Raw genomic sequence first — 26,948 nt, forward strand, 5'->3', positions numbered from 1 at the left:
AATTAAACCAGGTCAGGCTTCCTGAAATGATTAATTTTTGGCCATAACAGGGTACTTTGAAGCACTTGCTTTCAGTCAGGAACTGTTCTTTCTTTGTGTGGATATCATACCTGCCCAGGGAAAGAATCACTTCGTAACACAACAAAATCAATTTCATCCCCAAGTAAATTTTTCCAGCAGCACATAAGATTTGGATGACAATGCTCTTAACATTTCACTGATAATTAGTCATCATGTCTTAGCAGTACATAATGTAATAAAATCTCTTTTTCTAACACTTTCGTTCATCTTTTTTTCTTTTTAATATCATATACTCTAGATTGCATCTTTACCTCAGATGTTACTGGAATCTTTTTCCTTACAGATGCTTAGAGGTTAGGAAAGGTTTTTATTTCTTTTTATTCCTCTCCTGGGACAAGAATCTACCAGCTTGTTAGTTTCCTTGCTTCTCCCTATATAACCAAAAGTGGCATATATAGAAGGACTCATTTGCTTTTCTTAGCTCTGCTCCAAAGATGCTGTGACCACCTGCAACTTCTGTTCATTTTCTTGGGTAGTGCAGGTGTTTAATAGCTCTGAGACCTGAATGTACTGGGGCCAAACAAATGTGAAATGTTCAAATTGGATCCATGGAGCTAATAAGGACTCTAACTACTAAAATAGACAGCAGTGAACTTACACCACCACCACCAAAAAAAAAAGCTTTTTTCCAAGTGAACACACCAAAAAAGATGTGATTTGTTAGAAAAATATCTTACTTCTCTTTTCTTGAATAGCCATATTCACAAGCTCTCATTATATTTTGCAAACTGAAACAGCATAAGATGTGATTTCCAACTCACATCTGCATCTCAGTCTGATTCCCATGACAATTATTGTCACTATACAATTAGAATAAAAATATTTTCTGCTATTCTCATCCTCTGCCCACCAAAGTTGCATTCTCTTCTCTTCTTCTTTAATGCTGTATTTCATTATTTATTTGTTGTCCTTTTCTCTGTGCACTGGTAGTTAATTATGTTTTATATATGCTGGAAAATTCTAATAAAAGCACTAGGACTTAGAATAGAAACTTTTCTCTTTTTTAATTGATGGAAAATCTGCAAGTTTAATTAGGCAACCCGTTGAGATAAACCCATGAACAAATAAATTTCCCACTCATGAATGCAGTGCATTACAACCAAGGAGAAACTGCCTAGCAAGTTTCAATTCACTTGGGTACCAAAGTATTTATACCCAACACATTTGGCCCAGATAATAGCTTTCTGATAAAACCCAAGGAGTAGAGAGTGAACTCCAGCAGGGCAGCTGATTTCTGAAGCACTGGGAAATCTCCCACTGGATTAGCACAATCATGTTTTTTTTCTTTCAGAGTGACAGGCAAACAAGTGCATGCCAGGAAGAATGCCTGAAAGAAGAAGGGTTAATACAAAACTGCTTTTTGCAGGTAGGTACTATCTGGGCTCTTCTAAGCTGCTGTATCAATAAGCTGGTCCTGGTGACCTGAAGAACTGGGAAGCACAAGGACCCTATTTAGTCGAGAAACTTCTTATTTACAGTGCAGGTTATTTTATTTTCTGTTTATAGTATATACTATATACTATCTGAATCCAGAAAAGAAAAAGGCAAGGCTAGTCTGAGACTGCATGACGCCAGCCAGTGGTAAAAATTGAGAACATATGATCTTGTGATTAGAAATACCAAGGGAAGGGGCACTGATACATAGTATAATGACTTAAAAGAAGACACATAAAAAATTATTTTTAAATAACAATAACATAATACTTTTTGTAACTTTTATAATAAATCCAGATGTTCAACATTGTTTCATAACAGACATAAGGAAGCAATGGTATCTATAAAGAGGATATTTATTTCTCATGATTCAAAGAGGCATTTCACTTTTTACTTCTGTAGCTGAAAAGCAGTCAATATACTTCAGGAATCAATTAAAAACAACAGAATAAAAGTGAGGAAATAGCAGTATTAGTTCAGAGCTCTCGGCCTATCTGCAATTTGCTTTCACTTAAAAACATGACTATTTCTTCAGAGCAATAACTGCATAGCATCTGGGGGATTTCACAGGATCAAATAACTTCACAAGTCCAGACCAGGCAATGTTGTCCTGTAAAATGATACATGATTGAAGTACATAAAAACGTGTTTGATTTAAAAGCTAAAACATGGTAATAGATCCATATTTTGAAATACAGAATCGCAAAAAAAAAAAATATTTAAAAATATCCTTAATGCAAAGCAGAGAAAAGCATTTAGCTAAGAAGAAAATCACAGAACATTTATTGAGAAAAAAGGATACTCAAAACAGGAGTTAAAGACATTAAATTATTTCTGGCCCATCCACATGACAGCTTACAACTTCCTTTAATAAAGCTTTTTTTGAACTAGAGTAAAGAAGCTGAGGATCAAGTCCTACTCATTTTATGCAGCACATTCTACTACTGAAGCTAATTAACTGATTTCAAAAGAATAAGGGCAGCTGCATCTGGTCTTCATGTTGGCTTTTATAATTTCTATTTTTTCTTCCTAAACACATTTTGTGAATCAAACAGTCCAAGATTAAATCAATGCATATATTACACTTAGGAAAGGTAAATTAGTGCTGAATGCAACAAGTCTGATCTCCTATTTTGGAAATCATACAGATTCCTGTGTGATTTATAACTGGTTGGCATTTGGGGAAATACATCATTATTCAAATATTTCAAAATGCCTGTCTGTAAAAATACCAGTTAGAACAAAACCATACAGTTACAGTTACAGTTGTTCCAATTTCACTGAGGCAGAGAATAAAGTGAATTTTTACTTATGATAAAATGGTGCTGTTAAAATGGAAGATTTATGATGGAAAAATAGAGCTATTCACATGAATGGGTTTAAACTTTATTTTGACCGTGGCCCAGAGCAGAAGCTGGAAGGTGCTACCATTTCTTTCTAGCAAATTATTACTTGTCCAAAAAATGTTTACTGGTGCAGAGAAAGTATGACTGCTGCTTCTAAGTTAATCAGGCAAAGCTCAAAATTAGTGTTAGAAGAAACACTGTAATATTAGCATTTAATGGTAACATTTGCTTATTATATCCCAAGTCTATACTTGCAAAATATACAACCAGGCTGCATGTTAGTCAAATGTACCTCAGTTGATTCACACAGTTGGAGAAAGTGCACCCTCTGTTATCATTGATCTTAATTAAGAAACAATTAAAGGAAATCATAAACATTTTGGACCTAAATCAAAATTTCTTGAATTATATGTCCATGTCCTAAAAAATATTTGCTGGAAGCTCTAGCATGTACAGCATCAATTTTGTTAAGCATTTCAAATATTCTTTTCAATAATTAAATATCTCAACATGCTGTTAAAACGTGAGATTTTCTGCTTACTTAATTAATTAATTTTTTACTGTCTATTTACTACTAATTACCATACAATTAAAAGAACATAAACTTTACTGTTGCTGCTTTGCAGAAAATAAACATCTGCTGGGCATATGTTTATACTAAATGGAATGAATGCTTACACGTTTGCAAATATGATGAGAATAGTAATTCTGCAACAGAGACTTTTGGTCTGCAGAGTAATAAACTGGCTGAAATAGACTCATTTAAGTGATGTAGCCTTTAGGTATCATAAAATATAATGCAAAAATACCTGCTCCTTGAGGTAACAGAGACGATCCAGAAGTATCAAAGCTTCTATGCAGGGAGCCAGAACAACCTTCAGCTGAAAGAAAGATTAGACACTATAATGATTTTTGGGAAAGAGAGCCAACACACTTCCGAGTGGTTACACTTCCACTGAACAATTCCAGGAAGGTCAGTCATTTTCTAGTGGTTCTGTTGTACAAGTATCACCTTGCCAATTTTCCCTGTGGGATGGACATCAAAACAGATTATACTGGAGATCAAAAATACACGTAAAGCCATAAACCCAGGAAACTATGTTATTTGGTTGGTTTCAAGACATTGTCCAACAAGAAAATTATATTATAGGAAGCAGGACAATTTCAAAGAGGGAAATAATGAATTTTAATAAAAAGAATTTTTATGAAACAACTGCATGGAGACCAGTCTAGGTTTGAAAGGAGACTGACATTTCATTTTCCAGGGTAAAAGTCATTCTTGAAAAAGAATCTTCCATGTGTTTGCTTTATTATTTTACTGACACCTAATATAGTCTTGGAATAGAATATGCTCCAAAGTTTGAAGGAGGAGCTGCTTTGTTTTTGAGATTCCATACCACGGTGTAAGACAGTCAACTTCCCCATAAAACTTAACAGGGTTTGTTCTAGACTAGCAGATATATACAAGGTAACAGTATTAAACCTGTAATTTTTACCATATTAAATGCTTCAAGCTCATTCATTCTGTCCTTGTATTTTTCATAGTAATCCATTATACAGCTGTCTGGGAGCTGAAAGGGAAAAAAAAATAATTAAAAAAAATTAGTTATTCTAGTTAATTTTTCATTAGATGGAAATATTATTTTCCTAATCAAAAGTCACACTACAAAACAAAATCTGTTCTGCTTTTTAGCGCTTTCCTAAGGTCTACACTAATTTTCTAACATCAGTTTCTTGGTTCTCATTTACAATGTATATTCCTCAGACAGCATTTTGCACTGACATGAAATACTGATGTAAATTCATTATTAAGAAAGCAGTAGCCATTCTTAAATGAGAATTACACAGTAAAGAGGAGATAACATTCCCATTTCCTTTCCCATATATCTTACCCCCTCCTCACCCCCTTCCCAAGAGATTTAATTAAATAGCTGAGGAGTTGATTCTGGTGTGAGACTAACATACATCAGTCAGGACTTCTGGATGATATTTCACATTAAAAAACCTACTGCAAGGTTCTGGAAATAACACTTTGTTTCTCTGTGCCTCAAGTTGCCCATCTTTAAGAGAAAACTTTCTCTATTTACTTTGAACTGCTTCATGTCCCCCTTTTCTTTTCCCAACCACTTGATGCATGGTAGCCACTATGACTGCCAGTGTTGGGATTCAGGGCTGAATTTGATACAAAGGCAGCTCAAGAAGTCAATTAAGCCAAAACCCCTTTCCCTTTCCAGCCCTTAGTGGCCACGGCACCATGGCAGGTATCTCCTGCTTTCCCTATAACAGCTCTGCACAAAGAGTTTTCTTCACAGGGCAGCCAGAATCACAGAATCATAGAATTGGCTGAGTTGGAAGGGACCTCAGAGATCATCAAGTCCAACCCTTGATCCACTACCGCTGCAGTTACCAGACCATGGCACTGAGTGCCACATCCAGTCTCTTTTTAAATATCTCCAGGGATGGAGAATCCACTACTTCCCTGGACAACCCATTCCAATGCCTGATCACCCTCTCAGTAAAGAAATTCTTTCTAATGTCCAACCTAAACCTCCCCTGGCACAACTTGAGACCTCTTGTGCCCTCTTGTCTTACTGGGAGTTGCCTGGGAAAAGAGACCAACCCCCACCTGGCTAAAGCCTCCTTCCAGAGAGTTGTAGAGAGTGATGAGGTCTCCCCTGAGCCTCCTCTTCTCCAGGCTGAACAGCCCCAGCTCCCTCAGCCTCTCCTCATAGGATCTGTGCTCGAGTCCCTTCACCAGCCTGGTTGCCCTCCTTTGGACCTGCTCCAGGACCTCGATATCCTTCCTGAACTGAGGGGCCCAGAACTGGACACAGGACTCGAGGTGTGGCCTCACCAGGGCTGAGTACAGGGGCAGAATCACTTCCCTGGACCTGCTGGCCACGCTGTTCCTGACACAGGCCAGGATGCCATTGGCCTTCTTGGCAACCTGGGCACACTGCTGGCTCATGTTCAGCTTCCTGTCAGACCATGATATTTTCCTGGTTTTGAAAGTCACTATGTCTCTACTGTTGTAGTGTCAGCATTTCTAGATGTTAACGAAGTCAGCTGAGCTGGCCACTTATGGAACCTGTCAGAGGAGTGGGAAGTAGGTTTGGAATGTTAGTGGTGATGGAGGCTGCTGGAAAGAGTGGAGATGAAAGAGCCTGATTTAATTACTCAGCACTGGGAGTTTGCAGTATGGCTGTTTGTTGTGGCTAGGGAAAGAGCTAGTCCATGACAAAGTAGCAAAGTAATGGTACTGACAAAAGACAAAAAATTTAAAACCACTGAAAGTGAAGCAGATTAACAACAGTCAATATCAAATGGTCTAGGACAAATCGTAAGTCAGCCTGCTTTGCTTGTAAAGGGGATGCAAGGATTCAAAACAGCAAAAAACCAACTGGTTGTCATACATTCTGATTTCAGCAAGATTCTGGAAATAATTTCACGTAACAATTTCATGAGCAAATTTAAGAAACAAGGTTTAGATTAAAGTATCATAAAGCAAGTGAAACTGAATTATATAACGACAGAGTAGTTATTAGTGAGTCTTTGAACAACAGAAAAGACCTGCTGGCTGGAGGTCATTAAGAACTCACAAGACAGAACAGAAACTTCATTAACTAAGCCTGCATATGTGAAACAGGAAGGCATTGCAAGAACTTAAAATAATTCTCAGAAATCAGAGCACTGCTTAGAAAAGAAGTTTGAAATACTGTAGAGAAAAACAGAAGGAACAATACTCAGGCAGAAATAATCACCTGGTTAGGATGAGTAATACCAAATGAAAATCTGGGAGATACAGCAGATCACAAGCTGAATGAGAGTCACAGTTATGATACTGCAAAAAATAAAGCAATCACTATTCTGTGACATGCATGGGAGAGCAGCCTGCAAAGTGCAGGAAGTGATCCTTCAACTCAGCTTGGCAGTGGCAAAGCTCTAGCTGGAATACTGCATCCATTTTGGGGCATCAGATTTCAAAGAAAGAAATGAACTGTCTGAAAACACCCCAGGAGACAGAAGAGATTAGAGATCTAGAAAACATGACCTATGCAGAAAGACAGAACTGGAACTGATCAGGCTAAAACAGAGGAAATTGAGAGACAGCATAATAACAGTTTTTACAAGGCTATCACAAAGAAGGGAACAGTTTGTTCACTCTGTCTGCAGTTAGTAAGGTAAGAACTGATGGGTCTGATTTACAGCAAAAGAAAAACAGCTAAAAACTTGAAGGAACTTTTTCTCTTTGAGGTTAATTAATGATTGGGAAGGTTGTTGGTCTCCTTCACAGGAAGCTTTAAGGATAGACAAATATTTTTCAGGAATCACACGAAATTGTAACAATGTCTTGAAACAAGAGGATGGCTTAGAAGAATACTTGTAATCTTTCAGTCTAGTTTCTTTAATTTAGAAAGTACTTTTTCCCAACTACAGAGCTGAGGTTAAGTAGCTGATGTGGCAGTATAAATGTGTACTACCAGGACACATTTTGGTCTTTTTGATGTTTTGTTTTCAGTAAAGCTGTGCAAATTATCTGAAGGTTTGTTTTTCTCTTCCCTCTAAAGAGCCAAACCGACTGAAATATTTCAGTCATATTCTCCAGATGTGTCTTTCCCTAGATTAGAGCATTTTGACAGAATGGAAGAATCTTTTACTATCCAGTGCTGCTCACACACTGGACAGGAGAGCCAGAGTCCCAGGATGCAGTTCCTCAGTCTGTTAAAACAGATATAATTCCTCTTTGCTGCCTGAAAGGGATTGCATTCCCCTGCACTGACCGCACATTTCTGTTTCCTCTCCCTTGCACTCGCACTATCCCAAACACCAGCAAGAATAAAAGAAAGCAGCAGAGCATTGTCTTCCATCAGTTAAAAACATTTGGGAGTCCACACCATACAGCAATGTTTTATAATTTTCCCATGACTATGGTAGTTCAAAATAATGTAAAGTAATGTAACGTAATGTAATATAATATAATGTAAAACAGATAATGTAATTAGTGAGAAACATAAGTTTATTTAGAACTTTGTTTAAAATGTATCTCAAATTAATGCAATTCCTATTATTACAAACTATATATAAATGATATAAAAGTCACATCTCTTATGATTCCTTGTAAGACTAAAATGTTATGCTGCTATAATTGGGATAGTACGTTGTCTGTTTGAAAAACAATTGTACTTGAAAGCTGCAGTATGCATAGATATTTTATCAGCTGTAATACAAGTGTTACCTGAGCCTTCATTCAATATTTCCCTAACAACTGAACCAAGAAATCTGTGAGCCAAAATTCCTTCTGTCCACAGAAGGACAGAAACAGCTGAAAAAGACAACTCTTCAACAACTGTAAAATGCATTAAGTGTAAATTCATTTAGTGCCTTCATTTTTTTACTGTTTAGATTTAGTTAATTGCTGTGTTGAAATTCATGGTAAACAGCAAGTATTGGTTTGATCCTATGTTTGCCCAATGGCTGTACACAAAAAGTCATCAAAATTAGAAATAATCTTAACAAAGATCAGATCAGCTTGATCACTGCCTTTTAGAAATAGCACCGCTGAATTTGGTGTGAGTTGACAAAAAATCTCAGGTCAAAAGTCCATCTCCCTATTTCCTCAAAAATACACCTTTTTTAGTTCCCAGTGTAGTTGCATATATTCAGGTTAGTTCATGTCTTTATCTATTATACAATTCCACTACTGACAGTTCTTCAGTCTTAAGCATGTGTTTTTTCAATACTTTAAAACAGCAGTAAAATTAAGGCACACGATTATATTCTCCCTCTTACTTCCTGTAGTTTGATTGGATTAAAGTAGTGAGGGATGTAATTTATTACATCAGTGGGCATTTGATTAACTTCATAATAGAGAAAAATGCAACAATGTTTTTAAAAAACACCGACAAATGCCAAAGAAGGGGGAAAGGTGTTCTTATATGTTTTGTCATAGCAAAAGACCCAGTCACACTCTTCACAGCAGCAACAGTGTCGTCCACCTTAGTAATATTTCACTTCCAAGAAGCAGCTTCTTTCAGTGCAATTTTAGTGTCAGAAATTACAAAAAACAAAGAAAAAACCACACAAAAAAACCAAACAACAAAACAAAAAAAAAGAAACCATCATGAAACACACCAAGTTCTCAGTAAACATTTTTGCGGCATTTAGCTTTCTTCTAAGAAATCTATTAGAAAACAAAATTGGAATCTTAAATAGCACACCACACTAAAACTTAAACTATTAATTTGCCACATGTGATTCTGTAGGGTAGACTCAATTTTCAGAAACTGGAAATATTACAGGTGAGAAATGAGTAGCATCTCTGGCTGTTTGAATTTAGGATGTTTAAGAAATCTGTCTGGTTAAAGACTTCATATTGGTGCTGAATTTAAACTTGGAAATTCTTCACTGGACTAGTCCTTTGGGATGGGTTTATAGATGCCATGCTCCTTTGGTCAAAATCTTGTAAAGGCAGTAAATAAGAAATCCATATGAAAAACTACTTTTGCCTGCAAGAAAATTTGAACATACCATGTATATTAAAGGTGGAAAAAGTAAAGATCAGTTTATTGCTTTAGAGTGTTCTCATATGGCTGCAGAAACCTCAACAAGTGTTTCCTAGGAAGCATGGAATGTCCTAAGCTCATAGTTTTAAAAACGTTCAGACTTGTAATACTGTAATGCAACTTATCCTGACAAGCTCCATAAGGACAAGGGCTTTTTATCTTGCCCCACCTTGACTCACCTGTTCATGTAACTACAGTACTGTTTGTCAGTGATGTGTACAGAGCACACTGTCTCTAATTACATGGTTAAAAATTTTGAAAAAACACACAAAACATTCTGTGCGACATATTCTTATGTAGCTGTGTTCAAATTCATTAGAACATCTGAAGCTCAGCTGGTACGGGACCAAGCTAGGAAATACATGTGATAAATTGCAAAATGATATTGGAAATGGAAATACCCTCAAAGCCATTACATTATTAGTGACTTAAACCAGGACAGCTCATGACACAGGCTGGACTGAGAGCCAAGAGGGGCAGACAGGGCTTCCACCTGCATGTTCCTCAGAGGGACTAAAAAAACCTTTAAAGGTTTGTCAGATGCCTCTGCTTTTGTCTGTAAGGGCAGAATATATGATCTTAGAGATGGATCACATAAAAATGAAGAGGTGTTTCCAAACAATTTCCCAGCCACTCAGTGTGAAGTTACTTGCAAGGTACATTTAATACCACATTCTCTCAAAGCATTTATGTGGTCAGGACACCTAATTATCTTAGCAGGAGTCTCTGAAAGTTCCATCTTGAAGTTCTTGGCTTTGCAATGTTTTAACTTAAGTGTTTCCATCTAATACTATAGGAACCTGAACACATCAAATTGGAATAATTTTTTGTATTAATTTTAAGAAGAGCACGGTTATCATATAAATAAATGAAAGCAAGCACAGCATAATTTATGTCTGTTAAAAATGTAAGACTGAGCCCAATATACTAAATATAGATTTAGCTAAGTGAATAACAACCTTATCTTAAAATAATAGAAGACATCTCCTTAATCCATGTTCTCTGTGCCATTTGAGGAATTATAAAACCTAAACATATTAAAACTGAATTTCTAAACCAGTGGTAAATCACCAAAATTTGTAATACAACCATATTTATGCTCCAAGTGTAAACCTAGTTATTTTTAAAGTTAACATATCCTTATTTTATTTCTTAAAAATATCACAATCAGCTTTTTCTTAATTAAAAATTACTTAAGAACCTCAGACCTTTGATTTTATTTTTAGTTGATAGTTACAGCACTAAGAGATCACTCAGCTCAGTTAATAGTTTTCAGGCTTTATATGTATGATAATGTTATTGTTAGGCATTTGCTTCATCAAAATGAAAGCAAAAAGTCATATATGCATGGCTCCTGTGTTTTCTTAAAAAGTATCACTATTTAATAAAAAAACCTTCCTTCTATATGAAACACGTATCAACTATTCACACTGAGTATATAAAAAGCATCCAAAGACATAAGAAAAAAAAAATCTGACAAAAAGAGCAATTAGTGAAAACAAAAAATTATTTTCACAAAAATCCTGATTTCCTTATTATCTACCAGTTTTACCACTCAAAATTAAATACTCTGCAAAAATAAATTAATTAAGTAGTCTGCAAAAACATGAAGTCAGTGTAACAAAGGGAAGTCATTTGGGGATTCCAGTAAAATCAAACGAGAAAGCTGTATATTTCAGATATATTTGGACTTACTATTTTTTAAATGTGAGCATAATTACTTAGTAAAAAGATTACTGTAAAAATGAATAATATGTAGTAATTTCAGATTTTTTTATAAAAATAAGACAAAAACATAGAAAATTAGTTATTTTTTAATATTTATAAATAAAACAGCCTACTAAAATTAATTGTTGATAAATAGAATGCTAACACATTTATTTAATTAAATATATGTCTAAATACATGAACTTGGCATAATATGCAGGATGATATAGCTATATTTAGTATATAGCTACATCAAGGCTTTAGAATATTTGAGTCTAAGGTTGTTAGGCATAATATGTCAAATATTAAAAATTTAAAAATTACTTAAGATGATAAATAAGCTTTTTGCAGGTCATCAGTTTCCCTTACTGTGTTGTTAATGTAAAAGCTGCTGTGAAAGGTAAAACACATCACAAAAGGGTCTAATGCCCTTTACTGACCTTCCAGTTGAGACCTGACAGCTGTAAAACTTTTTGGGATGCTCTATCTGAAGCACAGGATCAGAAAGACAAATGGGCAGCATCTGTTTTTAAGAAGTCTTAAAAAGACTTAAGAAATCAGGGATAGAGCATGGTGGAAACTGAGTATTAACCACGTTTATTGTTGCAGATCTTACCTCAGGTTGATAGATCGGGCACCCACCAAATAAATAAATAAATAACTTCTTTCCAGGGGAAGAGCCCCAGAAACCTCAGATTATGTGCAAACACTAGACTGAAACTGAAAAGCACCAGTCATGAGGAGACTTGGTATCTTGGTTAAACAAAGTCAAGTAAACATGAAGGATGCACTCACTGACAGGCAAATAAACCTCTTTTTGCGTGTAAAAGATTAAGGTGACCCTGTCTCTGAAATTTCTACTGTATCTCCCTAGCATGTCTACAACTGAAAGGGTTAAGTGATTTTTGAAGTATTTGGACTATGACACATTAATATGCTATTAGCCCATAGCAGTAACTACAGTGTGAATACAGCAGGAGATGAAATCAGTGACTCACAGCTTTTCTTTGCTGATGTGCCAGGAATGTGTCCAGCCCTGTGTATCTCCCTGCAATCATATGTGGCATTAAATAGCATTTTCTCCTCATTCCCAGACTACACTTGACATGAATCCTGGACAGCTTCTCTTTGTTGAGCAGCTCCACCCACTGATACTCTCACTTCCTTGCACAAATGGATCCAAGCTGGGTCATGGATCTCAAGGTCTGCCAGACAATCATAGAATCATAGAATCATAGAATTGGCTGGGTTGGAACTGACCTCAGAGATCATCAAGTCCAACCCTTGATCCACTACCGCTGCAGTTCCCAGACCATGGCACTGAGTGCCACATCCAGTCTCTTTTTAAATATCTCCAGGGACGGAGAATCCACCACTTCCCTGGGCAGCCCATTCCAATGCCTGATCACCCTCTCTGTAAAGAAATTCTTTCTAATATCCAACCTAAGCCTCCCCCGGCACAACTTGAGACCGTGCCCTCTTGTCTTGCTTTGTAAGCACTGTCCAGCTTTGTAAGCACTTTCTTCCTTTAATCACCTTAAAGCCTGGCCCTAGGAAAGGTCTTTTGCTAAGCTACCCAAAACAGTACAGGAAACACGGCATTTTAAGCAACTTTTTGTGGATTTTTTCCTTTAAAAACTCCAGAAATACTTCTACAAGGACTTTTTGCTGTGGCAATACCATTTGTAGCACTCGGTGTCTTAAGCAGCAAACAAATGTATACTCAAGAGGCTTTGTTTTAAAGCAGCTGCAAAGCAGCTATAAAGAGTTGAAAAGTTGTGCTGAAGAGGAGTGAGTGCTCTGCCTGATGGAAAGAAGCAAGACTGACAAGTGTTAAGTGGCCAGCTCCTCTAGGAGAAAAAACAAGGATGACTGCTTCATTCTCTCAAGTGAGACTACCACATTCATGTTAAATTATGTAATACAGTGAATAAAAGGGAAAAGAAATCTTTGAATAAAATTTCTCCCTTACCTATGTGATACTAAATGCTCTGTCCATACAACATGTATGTTCTGTATACGAACAGAGTGAGCTATGACAAAGATAATCTAGAATAAAATATTTCCTTGATGTGTATTCAAAATAATTACTGTAGTCCTGTGTAGGTACCATGGACCACAAAACCATTAGTTCTGAAGCCAGAAGCAATATAACCACACCTGTGAAGCAAACAGCTCCCACCTAAAGACCTCTCTCAGCCCTCAGCAAATGGGAATACTTTTTCACACATTCAGTAGTCATAGTGTATGTCTCAGTTTTACTGCTGAGGTGGAGAGATGTGTGAAAGGAATGATCCTGAGCCAGAAGGCAGAAAAAGAAAGGTTCATTTGCATCTCAGTGTTTAACCCGGATTTGACAGGCTCTTCCCACTGAAATGAAACACAATATAGGAAAGTACTTTTGCTAAGGTTATAGTTCCAGAAGTGACTAGCAACTATGAATGGCCCTAGGTGACTGATAAATACAAATTTTTTTGTAGAAAAACTCTTTCCTCACTCTCACTTCTGACTGACAATCTTTTCATAAATGGTCTGGTTCTTATTTCAAATAAACAAAAATCTTCAAATCTATTTCACTAATGAAAGAGGCACAATTGGCAGGATGAAAGAACTTACCTTTACTGGAAAAAACAATAGCAAAAGTTAAATTACTCTTTGGATTTTTATATATGATAAGAGTTTTCACTGATTCTATATTTAGAACTATATTTATCCACTTACATAAATATGTATCAAGGTGGGTTAGGTGTCTCATGCTCTTGTTCTCTTTATGCTGCCTCCACATTTGTCCAGACTGGAAAACAACTGGATTGCACCAGATCTATCCTTGGATCCAGGACAGAGGCACTGGTGTATACAAGGAAGCAGCTGTGGTGCTCATGAAGCACAAGTCTGGAAGGATGTTTATGTCCCACGGTACAGATTCAGCCACAGTAATCAAAGACATCCATGACTTTACCGTACACGCCAAGCTACCAAACCTTCACAGTGACTCCTAAAACCTTACTGCCACTACCCCTCTGCTTCCCAGTGTATTTATTAGCATGCACAGATTAAACTCTTCTGTTTTCTGAGGCATAGCAAAAGATTTGAGACTTGCAGTTTTCCAACTTAGGTTTTAAAAAAAAACGTTTTTGCAGTCACAAAACAGAGGCTCAAATGCAAACAATTTTCTTCTCACAGTTGTCTGTTTGCACTACACAGGTTTGATATATTCTAGATGGTTTTTTTACCACCACCTAAATAAATTTATGCATGAGGACCATGACTGCTTCTTCTTTTTTTTTTTTTTTTTTGTGAATGATCGGCACATTTTTGATTATTATGGAAGCATCATAGATGCTCACTCTTGCCTTCTGTTCTTCCCAAGGCATTATTTCTTGGCCACAGCCACAGACAGAGCTCTATGCAGTACAGCTGGTCTTTTGTTTATTTTTGAAAACAAATTCCAGGAAACAAATTCTGCATAAATTTCTCTGTGATTTTTGCTGTCTTTGAGAGCAAACGTTTAGGTTTCACCACATTTTTGGCTATGTAATTTTATTCTGAAGAGAGGAATTTAACACATTTTCCATTATTGTGTAGATATAGTGCTGATTCCATCATGGAAACTGCAGTGTCAGAACCACTATTCAGGGAGCAAAATATCAAAATATCTCAAAATAGCAAGGTTTTGTGTGGCTGCAAATTTCACCATAGCTGGGAAATGGAAGATAATATTGTTTAGATCAGCATAAAATTCAGTCTTCAGTATGCAGCCAGCTGTACATAAAGATGAGGAGAAATAGAAGCAAAAATGAGCATTTACTAGAATGAAGTCTGTAGCAACTACACAAATGTGTAGCTTGAAGTAGTGCTGACAGACATCTTTCTCTCAGGGCAACTTGCATTTACCCAGACTTTTTCTGGCAAAAGGTGGAGTGTCTAAAAATCAGACATACTGATTGGAAGAAAACAATGTATAAATCTCTAGTAGCAGTTTAGTCAATGGTTTAATAAACTGACTATTGCACAAACAACCCACTATAGCTTTGGGGTGACTGTACACACGCTGAGAAAGACACTTATTTTGAGTGGTTACTTTCAGGTGGGGTAAATGAATGATGCTGGTGCTTATTTATCCAGAGAAGTGAAGAGGTAACTCAAATTGCAAACTAAATGAGATGCAATCTTTTTAAAACAGGCATTGGTCTTTTTCTTACTGCCATAAAGCATGATTCCAATGCCATTTGCTTTACTTGTTTATTTAGTTTGCATTTTTCTTTTAGTCCTTGGTTTGATGTGCCTGACAAATTTAAGTGAATTGACATTTTGACTACAGATTTTAAGCATTTACTTTACCACAGACTACAAAATTTATGTTAAATGTTTTACATACTTGCCACTCTTACTTTTCCCTTGGATTTGTACCAACTTTTTCAGTAAGCAGTCTAAAACCCTGTAGTGGCTCAATTGCACAACTTGTTGTTCTCACAGAGTGATTGTGATCTTCACACAGTCATATTTTTTGCCTAATACTAGGTTGCCATCTGTTGACCAAATTAGCAGTTGTAGTACTAAGACAAGACAATCAATTACATTGAAAAAAAATTATCTTCAAAAGTCTTTATAAGTTTAAATCCCAATTTTAAATTTTCTTTCTATCTGTATTCTTTTTAAAAAAATAATGTTTATCTTTAATTATTTAAAGAAAACAGTATTAGATCTTTTCCATACATAGAACAGAGAAGTCTTCAAAGGAGACTCTCTACAGGCTAAAATAAACTGGAAATACTTTGGGAAGTAAAATGTAAGAGAAACATACTGTATGGACAGAACTGCCTGTCTTACAATAATGTTACATTTTTCATCTTCAAAAAGTGTCCAAAGGGATCAAGATAATATTGCTGCAGAAAAAAATGAAAATAAAAAGGGGTCAAAGTGTTTACTATGTGATTCATTATTCATGGTTTTTTGGATCACTTTCAGTTTAAACTTGAAGTACAGAGGAAAAGGAACATGTTTGCATAGGGTAGTATTTCAGCTGGATTTAAAAGGGTGAAAGAGTTACTTTTATCAGTATGTATAGGCAAGAAGTTCTTCATGCCTGCTTTACTCAGCATCTGAAAAGTATATATAACTCTAAATGACAGTATGTATAAAACAGAGCATGTATTACATTTTTTTGCCTCAGAGGAGATTTGTAAGATTAACTTCATAACTACCAGAATGGCTTAAAAAAATTCTGATTGTGAGCAGCATGTATGAAAAAGGAGTCATTAGAATAAAGTAAATTGGAAACAAAATATTTTCAAGAATTGATACATATAAGTCTAGTTCATAAAAGAAACAAACAAACATTAAAAAACTCAACTTTGATATGTGTTTTTTTTTTTAATACATTAAAAAAAAGGATGGGTTTGCTCTATTAATATTAATAAAATGAGAATAATTTATATTTAGACATGAAAACAGAACCTAAATCAAATAAATGGTTCAAACACTGCATTACAGTGCTGACTTCAAGAATTTACATAGCTATGAAGATTTCCTACAGTCTCTAGTGACTCACCTTTGAATCATCCAGTTCCAGCTTTTTCAGAGACTTTCTAGCATAATCTACGAAAGAGGATGATTTGGAGAATGTTTTTCCAACATGTTGATCACTAAAAAACAGCATCAAGGTGCAGGCTTGTACACATCCATCAACAGAAATTTACACATTTTTCATAAATTTTTAACTCAGGAGGAATAAATCAGCTACTACTGCCAAGTTTGTAACAATTTACCTTTCTCTAGCTTTTACTTACAACAAGCTAGTTAATATTTGGAAGAAATTTCTAGATACAGCAATTGTACAATTGTACTATGGTTATAGTAGAGTTATTATTTTACATGAGTTTAATGCTTCTTTTAAATTTTTCCCTAATAGATACTTCATTCTATACATCTATAATACTTTTATGATACTTCTATAATTTACTATAGTGCTGTTGTAATTTATTTACCATCAACCACTGGAGTGAGCAAATGCCAAGCTGGAGTAAAATTTCACTTTCACTTGTTACCTAGTGCTCCTATCCTCACAATTTTTATTTCACTGATGCCAGAATTTTCTCCTGTTAACAACTCAATGTCCTGGTTTTGAAGCCAGACAAAATATGGGTTGTTGAAAAAAAACCAAAATCAAACCAAACACAGCCATCTTAAAACAATGCATGAAAACTTAGAGGAAGACTGAATCCTAACAGGCCACTTATATCTCTTCTCTGTGTTTGAAATATCTTGAAGAAACAGCATGCAAAGTTTTTGTTAGTCTGAATTTGCTTTCTTGAATGTGTTTCAATACAATTCCACTTCCAGCTGTGCAGTGCACGAGTTTCATTTTCAGCTACAGTAGCTGTGATTATACAATTACTTAAGAGGAAACAGCCTTTGTGAAATACTAAGTAGAAATACCTTTGTTTAAATCTTTCCTCCATCTTTATTCTTAGTAAAACATCCTTCTCCTTATTTAAGGATCAGGATTAACATCAACAGAGGTCAACAGAGAGACTTCACTCAGTGGTTGTTCTAATGCTGTTTAGCTGGCAGGAATCTTCACCCACTGAGATCCATTTTTATGGGAAGAATGAATTTTTGTTGTCATCTTTAATATTCACATGCCCCTAAACATTTGAGCTGATGCAGTCTAAAAATCAGTTAATGATGATGCTGTCATATCATTCTTTGCAAGATGGGTATCTGCCCTCCTAAGGACAAGTTACAGGGGGAAAGCTGTTCCCTGGGTCTGGCTGGGATGGAGCCAACTTCCCAGAAGCCCATATAGTGATGTGCTTCAGATTTGTGACTTCAAACAGTGCTGAAAACACATTGATGTTTCAGCTGTTAGGGACTGCACAACCTCAAGGACTTCTCTGTTTCTCCCTCTTTCCCCCAGGGAGTAGGCTGGGGATACACAAGAGTGGGGGTACATGGACAGAAAAGCTGACAGACCACAGGGATATGCCATGCCATATAACATCATGCTCAGCAATAAAACTGGAATGGGGGAAGCTACTGGGTTTTTTTCCAAAAGTATAACCTTAATTACTTCCTCCAAATTATACTGCCTTAAACAAATGAAACATGTTATAATCTATCTCATTTGTTTTCTTTTCTCTATAATTTTAGCCATGATTTTATGTGTGACATTTTATGTAACTTTAAAACAAACATCCATTCCTTCTTTCAGGAGTTTTACCTTCTGAAGGGCAAGCTGTCTGGCTCCACATTTAGCAAAAGATTTGGGGGTATCTGCATTAGCATTTATTTTAGATCAGGCATATACATCTGAAGTGAATTTTCTAGTCTTCCTCACTTCCCATGCCTGGGTTTACACCATGGAATAGGTCAGAATGCAAAAAACAGGTTATTTTCAAGTGAAGTTAAACTGGAAAGTGTGCTTTTGGATGTGCTCTAAGTGCTAACTCACAGAATTAGATAAAATCTCATCCAACTACAAATCCAGAAAACAAGTATAGTGCATATGTGAGGTCCTCAGCACCAGCTCTTCAAATTCCATTCTACAAGGGTATAGTACTTGATACCATAGGCACAGGCAGTAAGGGGCTCTTTTACAGCCATGCTGGCCACAGAACTTTCAGCAGCTTTTCTCAGGACAAATTGAAATGTCTAATTGTCTTCTGCAGTATTAAAGCTTCCAGGACCTCTACATAACAGGGTAGTCCAGTACTGGTTTGACTTTTTAATGAATTTGCAATAATTTCTCTGGTGAAGGTATGTTTTGTCCATATACTGGTACTAAAGAGGACCTATTTCAGCTATGAGTAAAGGAAAGTCAATGGATTTGCAATGTGGATGAAAGAATTTATCTTGCTTTTTAATACCAATATGTATATGCAGTCTGATGAGACTGATTCTTACACCATTCTGCTTTCTAACACATACATTCTCTATAAAATAGGAATCAGAGCTTTGGTTTAATTCTGTGAATTCAGTATCCTACCTTTTGGTAACACCATAGATTTCTTCTATAATAACCTGAAGAACAGCTCGATAAAACAATGATTCCGTAGGCAGCTGCAAAGGATTTCACAAGAGCAAGGATTTAAAATTGGCAATGAAATTAAGATCAGAGCAGCAAAACAAGTATTGGCTTTGTTAACTACCTACTGGCTTGTGTTCTTTACAATCGGTTGTAACAGGTTTAAGAGAGCAATTTACTAATGTTCTAGCAACCACTTATAATTAGTTTTTTGTGTCAGATTCTAACATAATCATGAATGCAAGAAAAAAAACAAGAAACCAAAACTCTAATGTAGAAGCTTCAAGGTTGGCAAAGGAAAAAAGAACAGAGAAGAAAAACATACTGATTATGATCCAAAATCTACTATGCAAAGTAAATATAACAATCTACCTAACCTGTTTTAAAGACAAAAGGAGTAATTCCCCAGCTGAATCATCATATACTGTGGTCTGAATCATGCAGAAAGAGGATACACTGAAAATTGGTAACTTTGTGTACGAAAGATGTTTGCGTAAGAACAGTTTATGCTTGACAAAAATTTGTGGCAAGAAGCACTTCTAGTAAAGACCACTAAAGTCAGTGAGCTTACACATGGAAAGAGGTAACTCAGCCTTGCCTTTTAAATGTCCACCATCCAAAAGGATAACTTGCACAACAGTAATTCAGAGTATTCACAGGGCAAAAAATATAGAGAGATGAGAGTGATGATGTTTCTTACAGGTTCAAGCTTTTGTCATAACAATTTCTATTTTTACAAGAGTTGATAAAACACTGGGATAGAGTGATCCAAACCAGGCATATCAGAAGGACATTTGAACTGAATTTATGTGTTAGCTGAAAGATAGGAAAAGAAGTTAAAATAGGTACTTTAATGTCTCTAAATTTTAAGCTGAGCCTTTTTTCCCCGACTCTTAATTGTAAAAAGAAAACATTCACTAAGTACAATCACATCAATAAAAATGTGATTTCATGATGACATATGCTATCTATCAGGATTTGATACAGTTTATGCTAGTACTTTAGATTCGAGAAATGCAGAAGTTCAATAAAAGGTCATGGATTAAGAGCATTCAAGGGGGAAAAACACTATATCTTAGAATGGCTAAAATAAACAATATTACTTACCATTTGGCCAACTGCAACTCGCTCCAAAGCCTTTAAGAGAGAAGGAATTAAATTGCTGGTATGTTTATTCTTTATCAGAACATTTTATAAACACATTGTTTAAAAGTCATAGGAGATTAAATTTTACAGGATTAATGGTGTGACATAACATGAACTTGCACAGTTTAAAGTGTTAATACCTTTAGGGACCCATAATCAGCTCACTCCTGTTATTTTGGTTTATTTATAGGAGAAGCAATGACAACCATCTTTACAGAAACAGACACGTGCAAAAGTTGTTTGCTTTTTTTAGTATTGTAAAAATATTTCAGAGGATTACTTCCTGTGATAGCACTAAAAAGAAATTTTCTTGAGTCTGTTCCTACCAAAATACAAATAACTGACTTTACATATTTAACTATTTTAAAATAAACATAACTTCAATGTACAATATCTTTGATTACTATTACTCCCTACTGTTCAGATAAATTGAACTTCCATATATAGTTAGAATAAAAAATTCAGAGGGACTGCAGTTCAAAATTCTGTGCATTATCTTTCACTAGATTCTTCACACCATAAAACCTGATGCAGGTGTGAAAACACTTGATTTTTATGATCCACAGGGACAAAAACTAACAAAGAATTACAAGCGTAGAATATTTTTCCACAGTTGAAAAGATAATGTGCCTATAAAAATTTCTACCAAATACTAAAGATTGTAGTAGAACTGAAGACAAAACTTTAGTACATTATCTGACACTACAACAAATCAGATAACAAACCAAAAATGCCCCACCATTTATAGGTCATTGTCAACTTTAGTCCCCAAACTCCATTACAGTAAGTAAGACTCCTTTTCTCTGAATCACCCACTTTTCTTTCTCCTAACTTTAGAACTGATCTTGTCTTTCAGATTGTTCTTCAGACATAGACCAAGTAGTTGCAGTTTCTCCATTGATGGCTTTGACTGACTCTCAGGTTTGGCTTCTGCTGTGTAAGCTATAGCTCTCATACCACCATATACCTGCTGCTGCTTAGAAGATGGATGTGGGTTCTAAATATGTATTGCAAGGTTCTTAAAACAAAATTCTTGTCCAGAATTCTTGTCTTTGACCCTTGACATTTTAACATAAGCAATACTGCCAAACATCATTAGTTAGGCTTAGTTTAACAACATTAGACTTAGTTTTTCCAAGCCAGCCACTATGCTTAGGAAGATGTGTGCCTCACTGCACTCCACTGCCTCCCTTGTACCTCCTAGAAGGTAAGGGAAATCCCAGTCATGAAAAACACACAGAGAGAATTACAAACGTAACAACAGTAGAATTATCTAGTGACACAGGAGAACTCTTAGCTTTTCATGAATGTTTAAACAAAAAAAGTTTTTAACTGCCAAATTTCTGTGATTTCTGAGAAATCTAAAAAAGATATTAAAGGCATGATCAGTAGACTCTTGGGAGTCATTTCGTTACAAAATTTATCTTCCTACCTTTGCTGAAAAACAGCCTGATCTTTTCCTTTCCAAAAGAAATGAAATGGGAAAGGAAATAGCTAATGTGTCAGATGAGGAAGAATTGGCACTGTATGACACTGACAAGAACAACAGAAAAGGAAAATCCTTTTAGAAAGCACTTTTTGTGCTAAGTTTTAAAGCAATGTCTCTAAAAGGAACAATTTTTTTTCATACACCTTGCCAGGTGTGACACATGTAAGCCTCACAAACACTAAACAACTGCCCTTCTATCTCCTGATAGCATCTTAGTTCTTGTTTACATCATCTCAATACATTAGCCCATACTGTGGCTTTAGTCCACACTGTTCACTGTAACAGAGGTACAGAGCCAGCAGCAGAGGCTAGCCAGAACCTGATGTATTCATCTTGGTACCAGAAATTAAGAATTAATAGAGGAAAGGAATAGTGGTCTTCTAACTGAAACAGTGGTTTGAATTTTCAGTACATGTGTGTTTTTTCAAATTAGACAACAGTTCATCATCCTGTCTTGATGAGGTTAGGTCTTTAAAACCACTTCATCTCTCGGTGCAATGTTAAAAAGATGTTTCCAGTCTCTTAAGCCACATGGATTTTAATGCTCTTCCAGTTATTGGAACAGGAAGGTTTGTTTAGGTTTTAAACAGTCAGAACATTCAATATTATGAATCATTAAGGCGTTGGGGGAGTTACTGATTGCAATCCTTCTACAATTGCCTTGTTCCCCTCTAAATCCTTGGCCAGGAATTATTACCCTGAGGAGTTACCTTGTTTAGGTTTCAACAAACGTTTGGCCTTTCTGTCCACTCTTAAAATACATTTCTGTCAATACTTATTTTTTCATGCCTTCAGCAAGTATAAAATATATAAAGGTGGAGGTCAATACTAATTTTTTTAGATATAATTCATCATGCTTACAACATTAATGATGTTATTCTGTAGAGTCTTGGATGAAAGTCATCACTCTAGGATTAGAGGCCAAAAACAATGAATCCTGTAACATCTGGATAAAGCTCTCAGCAGGAAAAAGCAAAGAAGGGGAATCATACCAAGCACGCTGACATTCTAGCATTGCGACCACAGCACCAGCCCTTGTCCTTCAAGTACTGACACATGGGAAATCCCCACACTTCCTCTGGGCAAGCTGCAAAACAGAGAAAAAAAAAATTAGGCATAACTTTCATTGTCTATTTTTCTCTTACTTACAGAATACACAATGTATTGAGCAAGCTAAGCAGTAGATAATGGTAGATGAAGCACTTTAGTCCAGTACCAAAAATGGTGGCTGTGTTCCCTGTAACAAATGTTTTTGGTTTATACTGAATTTCTGGTAATTTTACATTTTCCAAAACAATTTAAAATTTGTGTCTTTTATGAAAATCCACAGAAAAAAAAAACATTCCAAGGGGCAACAGTAAAGTTGGGAAATGCTCATGGCACCCAATGCCATGCCATGAGTCACAAGATGTAAGCTGGGCAGTCATTCAATGTAGCAGGACTTCGTATCACTGTTCAGTGGGTTCTTCTACCAGAAATTTCTTTTAAACATCACACAGAACAATGTGTATTTGTTTGCTTCAGTTCTGAAAGGCCATGTTTTGCTGTGTGGCATAATATTTGTTTTCCAGAAAAGAGCAGCTGGGAAGGCTCTTGCTGTTTCTTCATAACACCAAGATGCATTTCCTTCACAATCTGTGCTCAGTTTGTTTCAGTATCATTAATATTTTTAATAAAAACACAATCCTTCATGTTTAATACTGATGCCAATGTGGGAAAACTAAAGTATAGGGATTACTTTATAGATGTTCATAATAGTGAGTTTTAAATGCAGACAAACCCTACAAATTTTTGAATTTTCTTTAGTGCATCTGTCAGCTATTTTTCAGAATGCTGAATAAGAAATACTACTTTCTTTGGAAAAAAAACAAAAAAACCAAATTGGCCAGCATCCTGGCTTTTTAGCACAGAAAGATGACTTGGGCATATTTAAAGATAAATCAATGTAATGGGGTTAAAAAAAGGACAGCAGAGCTACAACTCTTGAAATTTACTTAAAGTCTGATATACATACACGTAAGTAGAATTCATTTCATGGGAGTTAAGCAAAGAAAAAGGGAAATAGTAAACTATAAATGATACAACCCTCTTCCCCACAGCAAAAGCCCTCATTTTTCTAGCAGCAGTTCCAAATCTTTGATGATCTCTAGAGAGCAACAGCAAGCAGGTAATCTGCAGGCAATCTCACAGTCTGATTTCCTTTTACCCCTGAATAATGTCAGGGGCTCTTAGGGAATGAATGCTGGTTTGAGGACCATGACCTAAGAACAGGAGGTTAATTCTGGAAAATTACCAAACCAAGAAAGAAAAATCCTTTAGATACAAGGATAAAATTTGGCAATACAGATTTCAATACAAGGAATCTAGGAAGATTTTGTAAGTGCCTCATGTCAAAACATAAAACATTAACTTCCTTCAACTGTAATTCCATACGTGGAATAAAACTGAGTATTCCTACTACAGGGATGGTAGTAAGAACTTACTGAATGCATTTTTTGCAAAAAGAAACAATGACAGCTATGGTTCTCTTTGTATAGTTCACATTAATAATTTCTAATTCATATGTTAAAATATTTCAAAATAAAATTTGCAGACTGAGTTAGAAAGATGAAATAGTACATCTTTTCAAGTTTTCCCTTTTAATTTACAACCCTGTCCCTAGCCAAACTAATAATCCACGAGTTAGTTGCTACCAACTGAGCTACATTCCCAATGTTAGAGCACTCTGCTAATGCATAATTCTGAATAACTTATGAATGCTTTAAAAAAGGTAATAATGCAAAGCACCATCTTTATTTAAATTACTGAAACTAAAAACAGGAAAAAAACAGAGGGAAGCAAATGCTCTTACATTTTTTGTGTGTATATCCAAAGCTGACTACATATCTACACTATTGTCTTGAGTTCTATTTGTTTTCCCATATCCAGTCCATTCTCAAGAACACTGTTGATTAACAACAATTTTCAGATTGGATATATTGCTATAAGGTTCATATATTTATCAGCTACGTTTTAAAATACTGCAAATTGTTAATGCCTGCAACTATTTTCGGACATACTTAATATTAGATAGCTCACTAATTACCATAGCGTGCTTCTATCTGACAAAACAGCAGCTGTTTTAAATCTCCAAAAACTTTCAGGCAACATTTTGAGTAGCCTATGGAAGATTTCACACCCATCAGCACAAGTGTTCAACAGCACATGAAACAATTGTATTTATAATTCAATGTAGAGAAGACAATCAGACAGAATTCTTTCCATGAAGAAAGAAATTTGAAGGAATTTGAATAAGCAAGTTAACAAAAAAGATAACAACATGGGGAATTCTAGGTAACCACTTAATGAACTGAAATGAAATTATGCTGTGGTACAATCCTAGAACCTCAGATTGTATGTAGAAGACTGTAAATATATGACTTTATACCTCATCTAACCTTATAAAAAAACACATTTAGTAAAATGAATTGCTGCAAATACTGCACCAAAATTGGAAAACAAAACAAAACAAAAAGTAATTCTGTTGTGGTTTAGAACAAAATCTACAAACTGTGGTGGAAGAGAGGAAGGGAACACAGGAAGCAGAGTAAAAGCAGTGTCAGGAACAACATGAGAAGTTGTATCCTTATTCAGCTTCATTAGAAACCTACATAGGTAAAATCCTGACTTCAGTAGTTTGAAGATACTCGCTGTCATTTTTCACTGTCCCCATAAATCAGATACATTTGGTCACAGTGAGGAAGCATTCTCACCAAAATCACTCTGGTATACACATAAGGGTAAGAGAGTAAATTACACAAAAACATATAATGCTGAATAAACCAGAAAAGAACAGTTCCAACTCTTAGCCACAGAAACAATTACTATTATTTTGCCCTCACTGAGATTAGTAACAGCTTAGTTTCATGGAAGAGTTAAACAAGAGTTTAAACAAAGTAATCCTGTTCTTAGTATTCCTTTTCAAGATTAAATAACATTTTTCTGAAAGCTGTAATATCTTCTTTCCTATAAAAGGACTTTAATAGGAACTTTCCAAATTTTCATCTATTTTTTTCCAATTACTATTTTTTTTCACGTCTTCTGAAAATAGAGAGTTTGTAGACCTTAAAATACAGGTGGGAGAATTCTTCTAAATATTCATATACTTTAAGCAATCCCTCAATAGATTTATTAACTCTTCTTGTGATCACAGGGATGTTTCATGACTGATTAAATTCAGCAGCTCATTTCTTATTCTTCTAACAGGCAGAAATGATATATGGAGAAGCTGTCTTCAGTTTAGTATATACTTGAAAACTCTTGGAGGAGACTGACACTTTGGGAAAGGCACACAAATACATCTAGACGCCTGCCACAACTGAAAAATATTAATAGAATTTTTCACTCTATGCTGTCTAGCAAAGGAAAATACAAGGCCTTGGGTCTGTACTGGTAAAATTTTATTTGAGTAAATGTAAAGTCTCATACTTTATCATCAACCAAACAGGACTAAACATAAAGTATGTTGGATTACCTTTCAACTTCTGGGAAACCAAAACTACTACTGCTTTTTAATATTTTGGCAGAATTTCTTATTCCTTTACTTACTCCTGGAAGTAATTTGTTATTTCCCATTCTCTAATTATTTAGACCTTTTTGTAAGACCTTCAGTAAATTGCTCTTAAGTTTTATAGAGGAATTGGACTTTCACTTTGTGTACTTTTTGTAATACTGCAACAGTAGTACCACATACCATTTGGAACACATGTACTATTTTGAACTTTGCAAAGGATTTTCTCCCTTTCCATTTAACTTCCAAATGAAAAATTGGCAATATAGATGAACATCTGGTACACTGAAAATACTGTAATGAGTAGCAAGAATTTATAAATCACAAAAATTATATATGTATAATTAGATCATCTGCAGCTTTTCTCATGATTTAATTCTGTCTGGATACAGAGAAAACCTTCAGGCAAATGTTAATGTTTTCACCATCTTATTCACAGATCCATTAAGACTCCTACTGTCTCAGCAGTGTTTCAAAGATTTTTTAAAAATTTGTTTAAATAACAAAACAATTAAGCATAGCTAGGGAACAGGATTTTAAAAATAGAAAATACTGAATGCTTTTTATTTATGCTTCATTTTTTTTTATAGTTATAGGAAAAATGTCT

The 26,948-nt window shown here is 35.4% G+C and overlaps 1 protein-coding gene across 6 annotated transcripts in view; it reads right to left on the minus strand.

Moving 5' to 3' along the window:
• Window positions 1-1,853: 1,853 nt before the first annotated feature.
• METTL25 (methyltransferase like 25) overlaps window positions 1,854-26,948 on the minus strand; it is a 59,967-nt gene continuing 34,872 nt past the window's right edge. For 2 of the 6 annotated variants that reach the window (XM_071765953.1, XM_071765971.1), the window contains exons 6-12: window positions 22,785-22,879; window positions 20,265-20,294; window positions 19,119-19,192; window positions 16,683-16,776; window positions 4,358-4,432; window positions 3,671-3,742; window positions 1,854-2,125 (exon numbers count right to left, since the gene is read on the minus strand). In XM_071765953.1, coding sequence (XP_071622054.1) covers window positions 2,039-2,125; window positions 3,671-3,742; window positions 4,358-4,432; window positions 16,683-16,776; window positions 19,119-19,192; window positions 20,265-20,294; window positions 22,785-22,879 — 527 coding nt within the window. In that variant the 3' untranslated portion in view covers window positions 1,854-2,038. Of the gene's footprint in view, window positions 2,126-3,670; window positions 3,743-4,357; window positions 4,433-15,229; window positions 15,417-16,682; window positions 16,777-19,118; window positions 19,193-20,264; window positions 20,295-22,784; window positions 22,880-26,948 lie in introns of those variants that run through there. The other 4 variants (XM_071765961.1, XM_071765997.1, XM_071765989.1 and 1 more) reach the window with 4 other exon arrangements.

The sequence above is a fragment of the Heliangelus exortis genome, chromosome 1 (assembly GCF_036169615.1).
Source record: "Heliangelus exortis chromosome 1, bHelExo1.hap1, whole genome shotgun sequence".
Lineage (NCBI taxonomy): Eukaryota > Metazoa > Chordata > Aves > Apodiformes > Trochilidae > Heliangelus > Heliangelus exortis.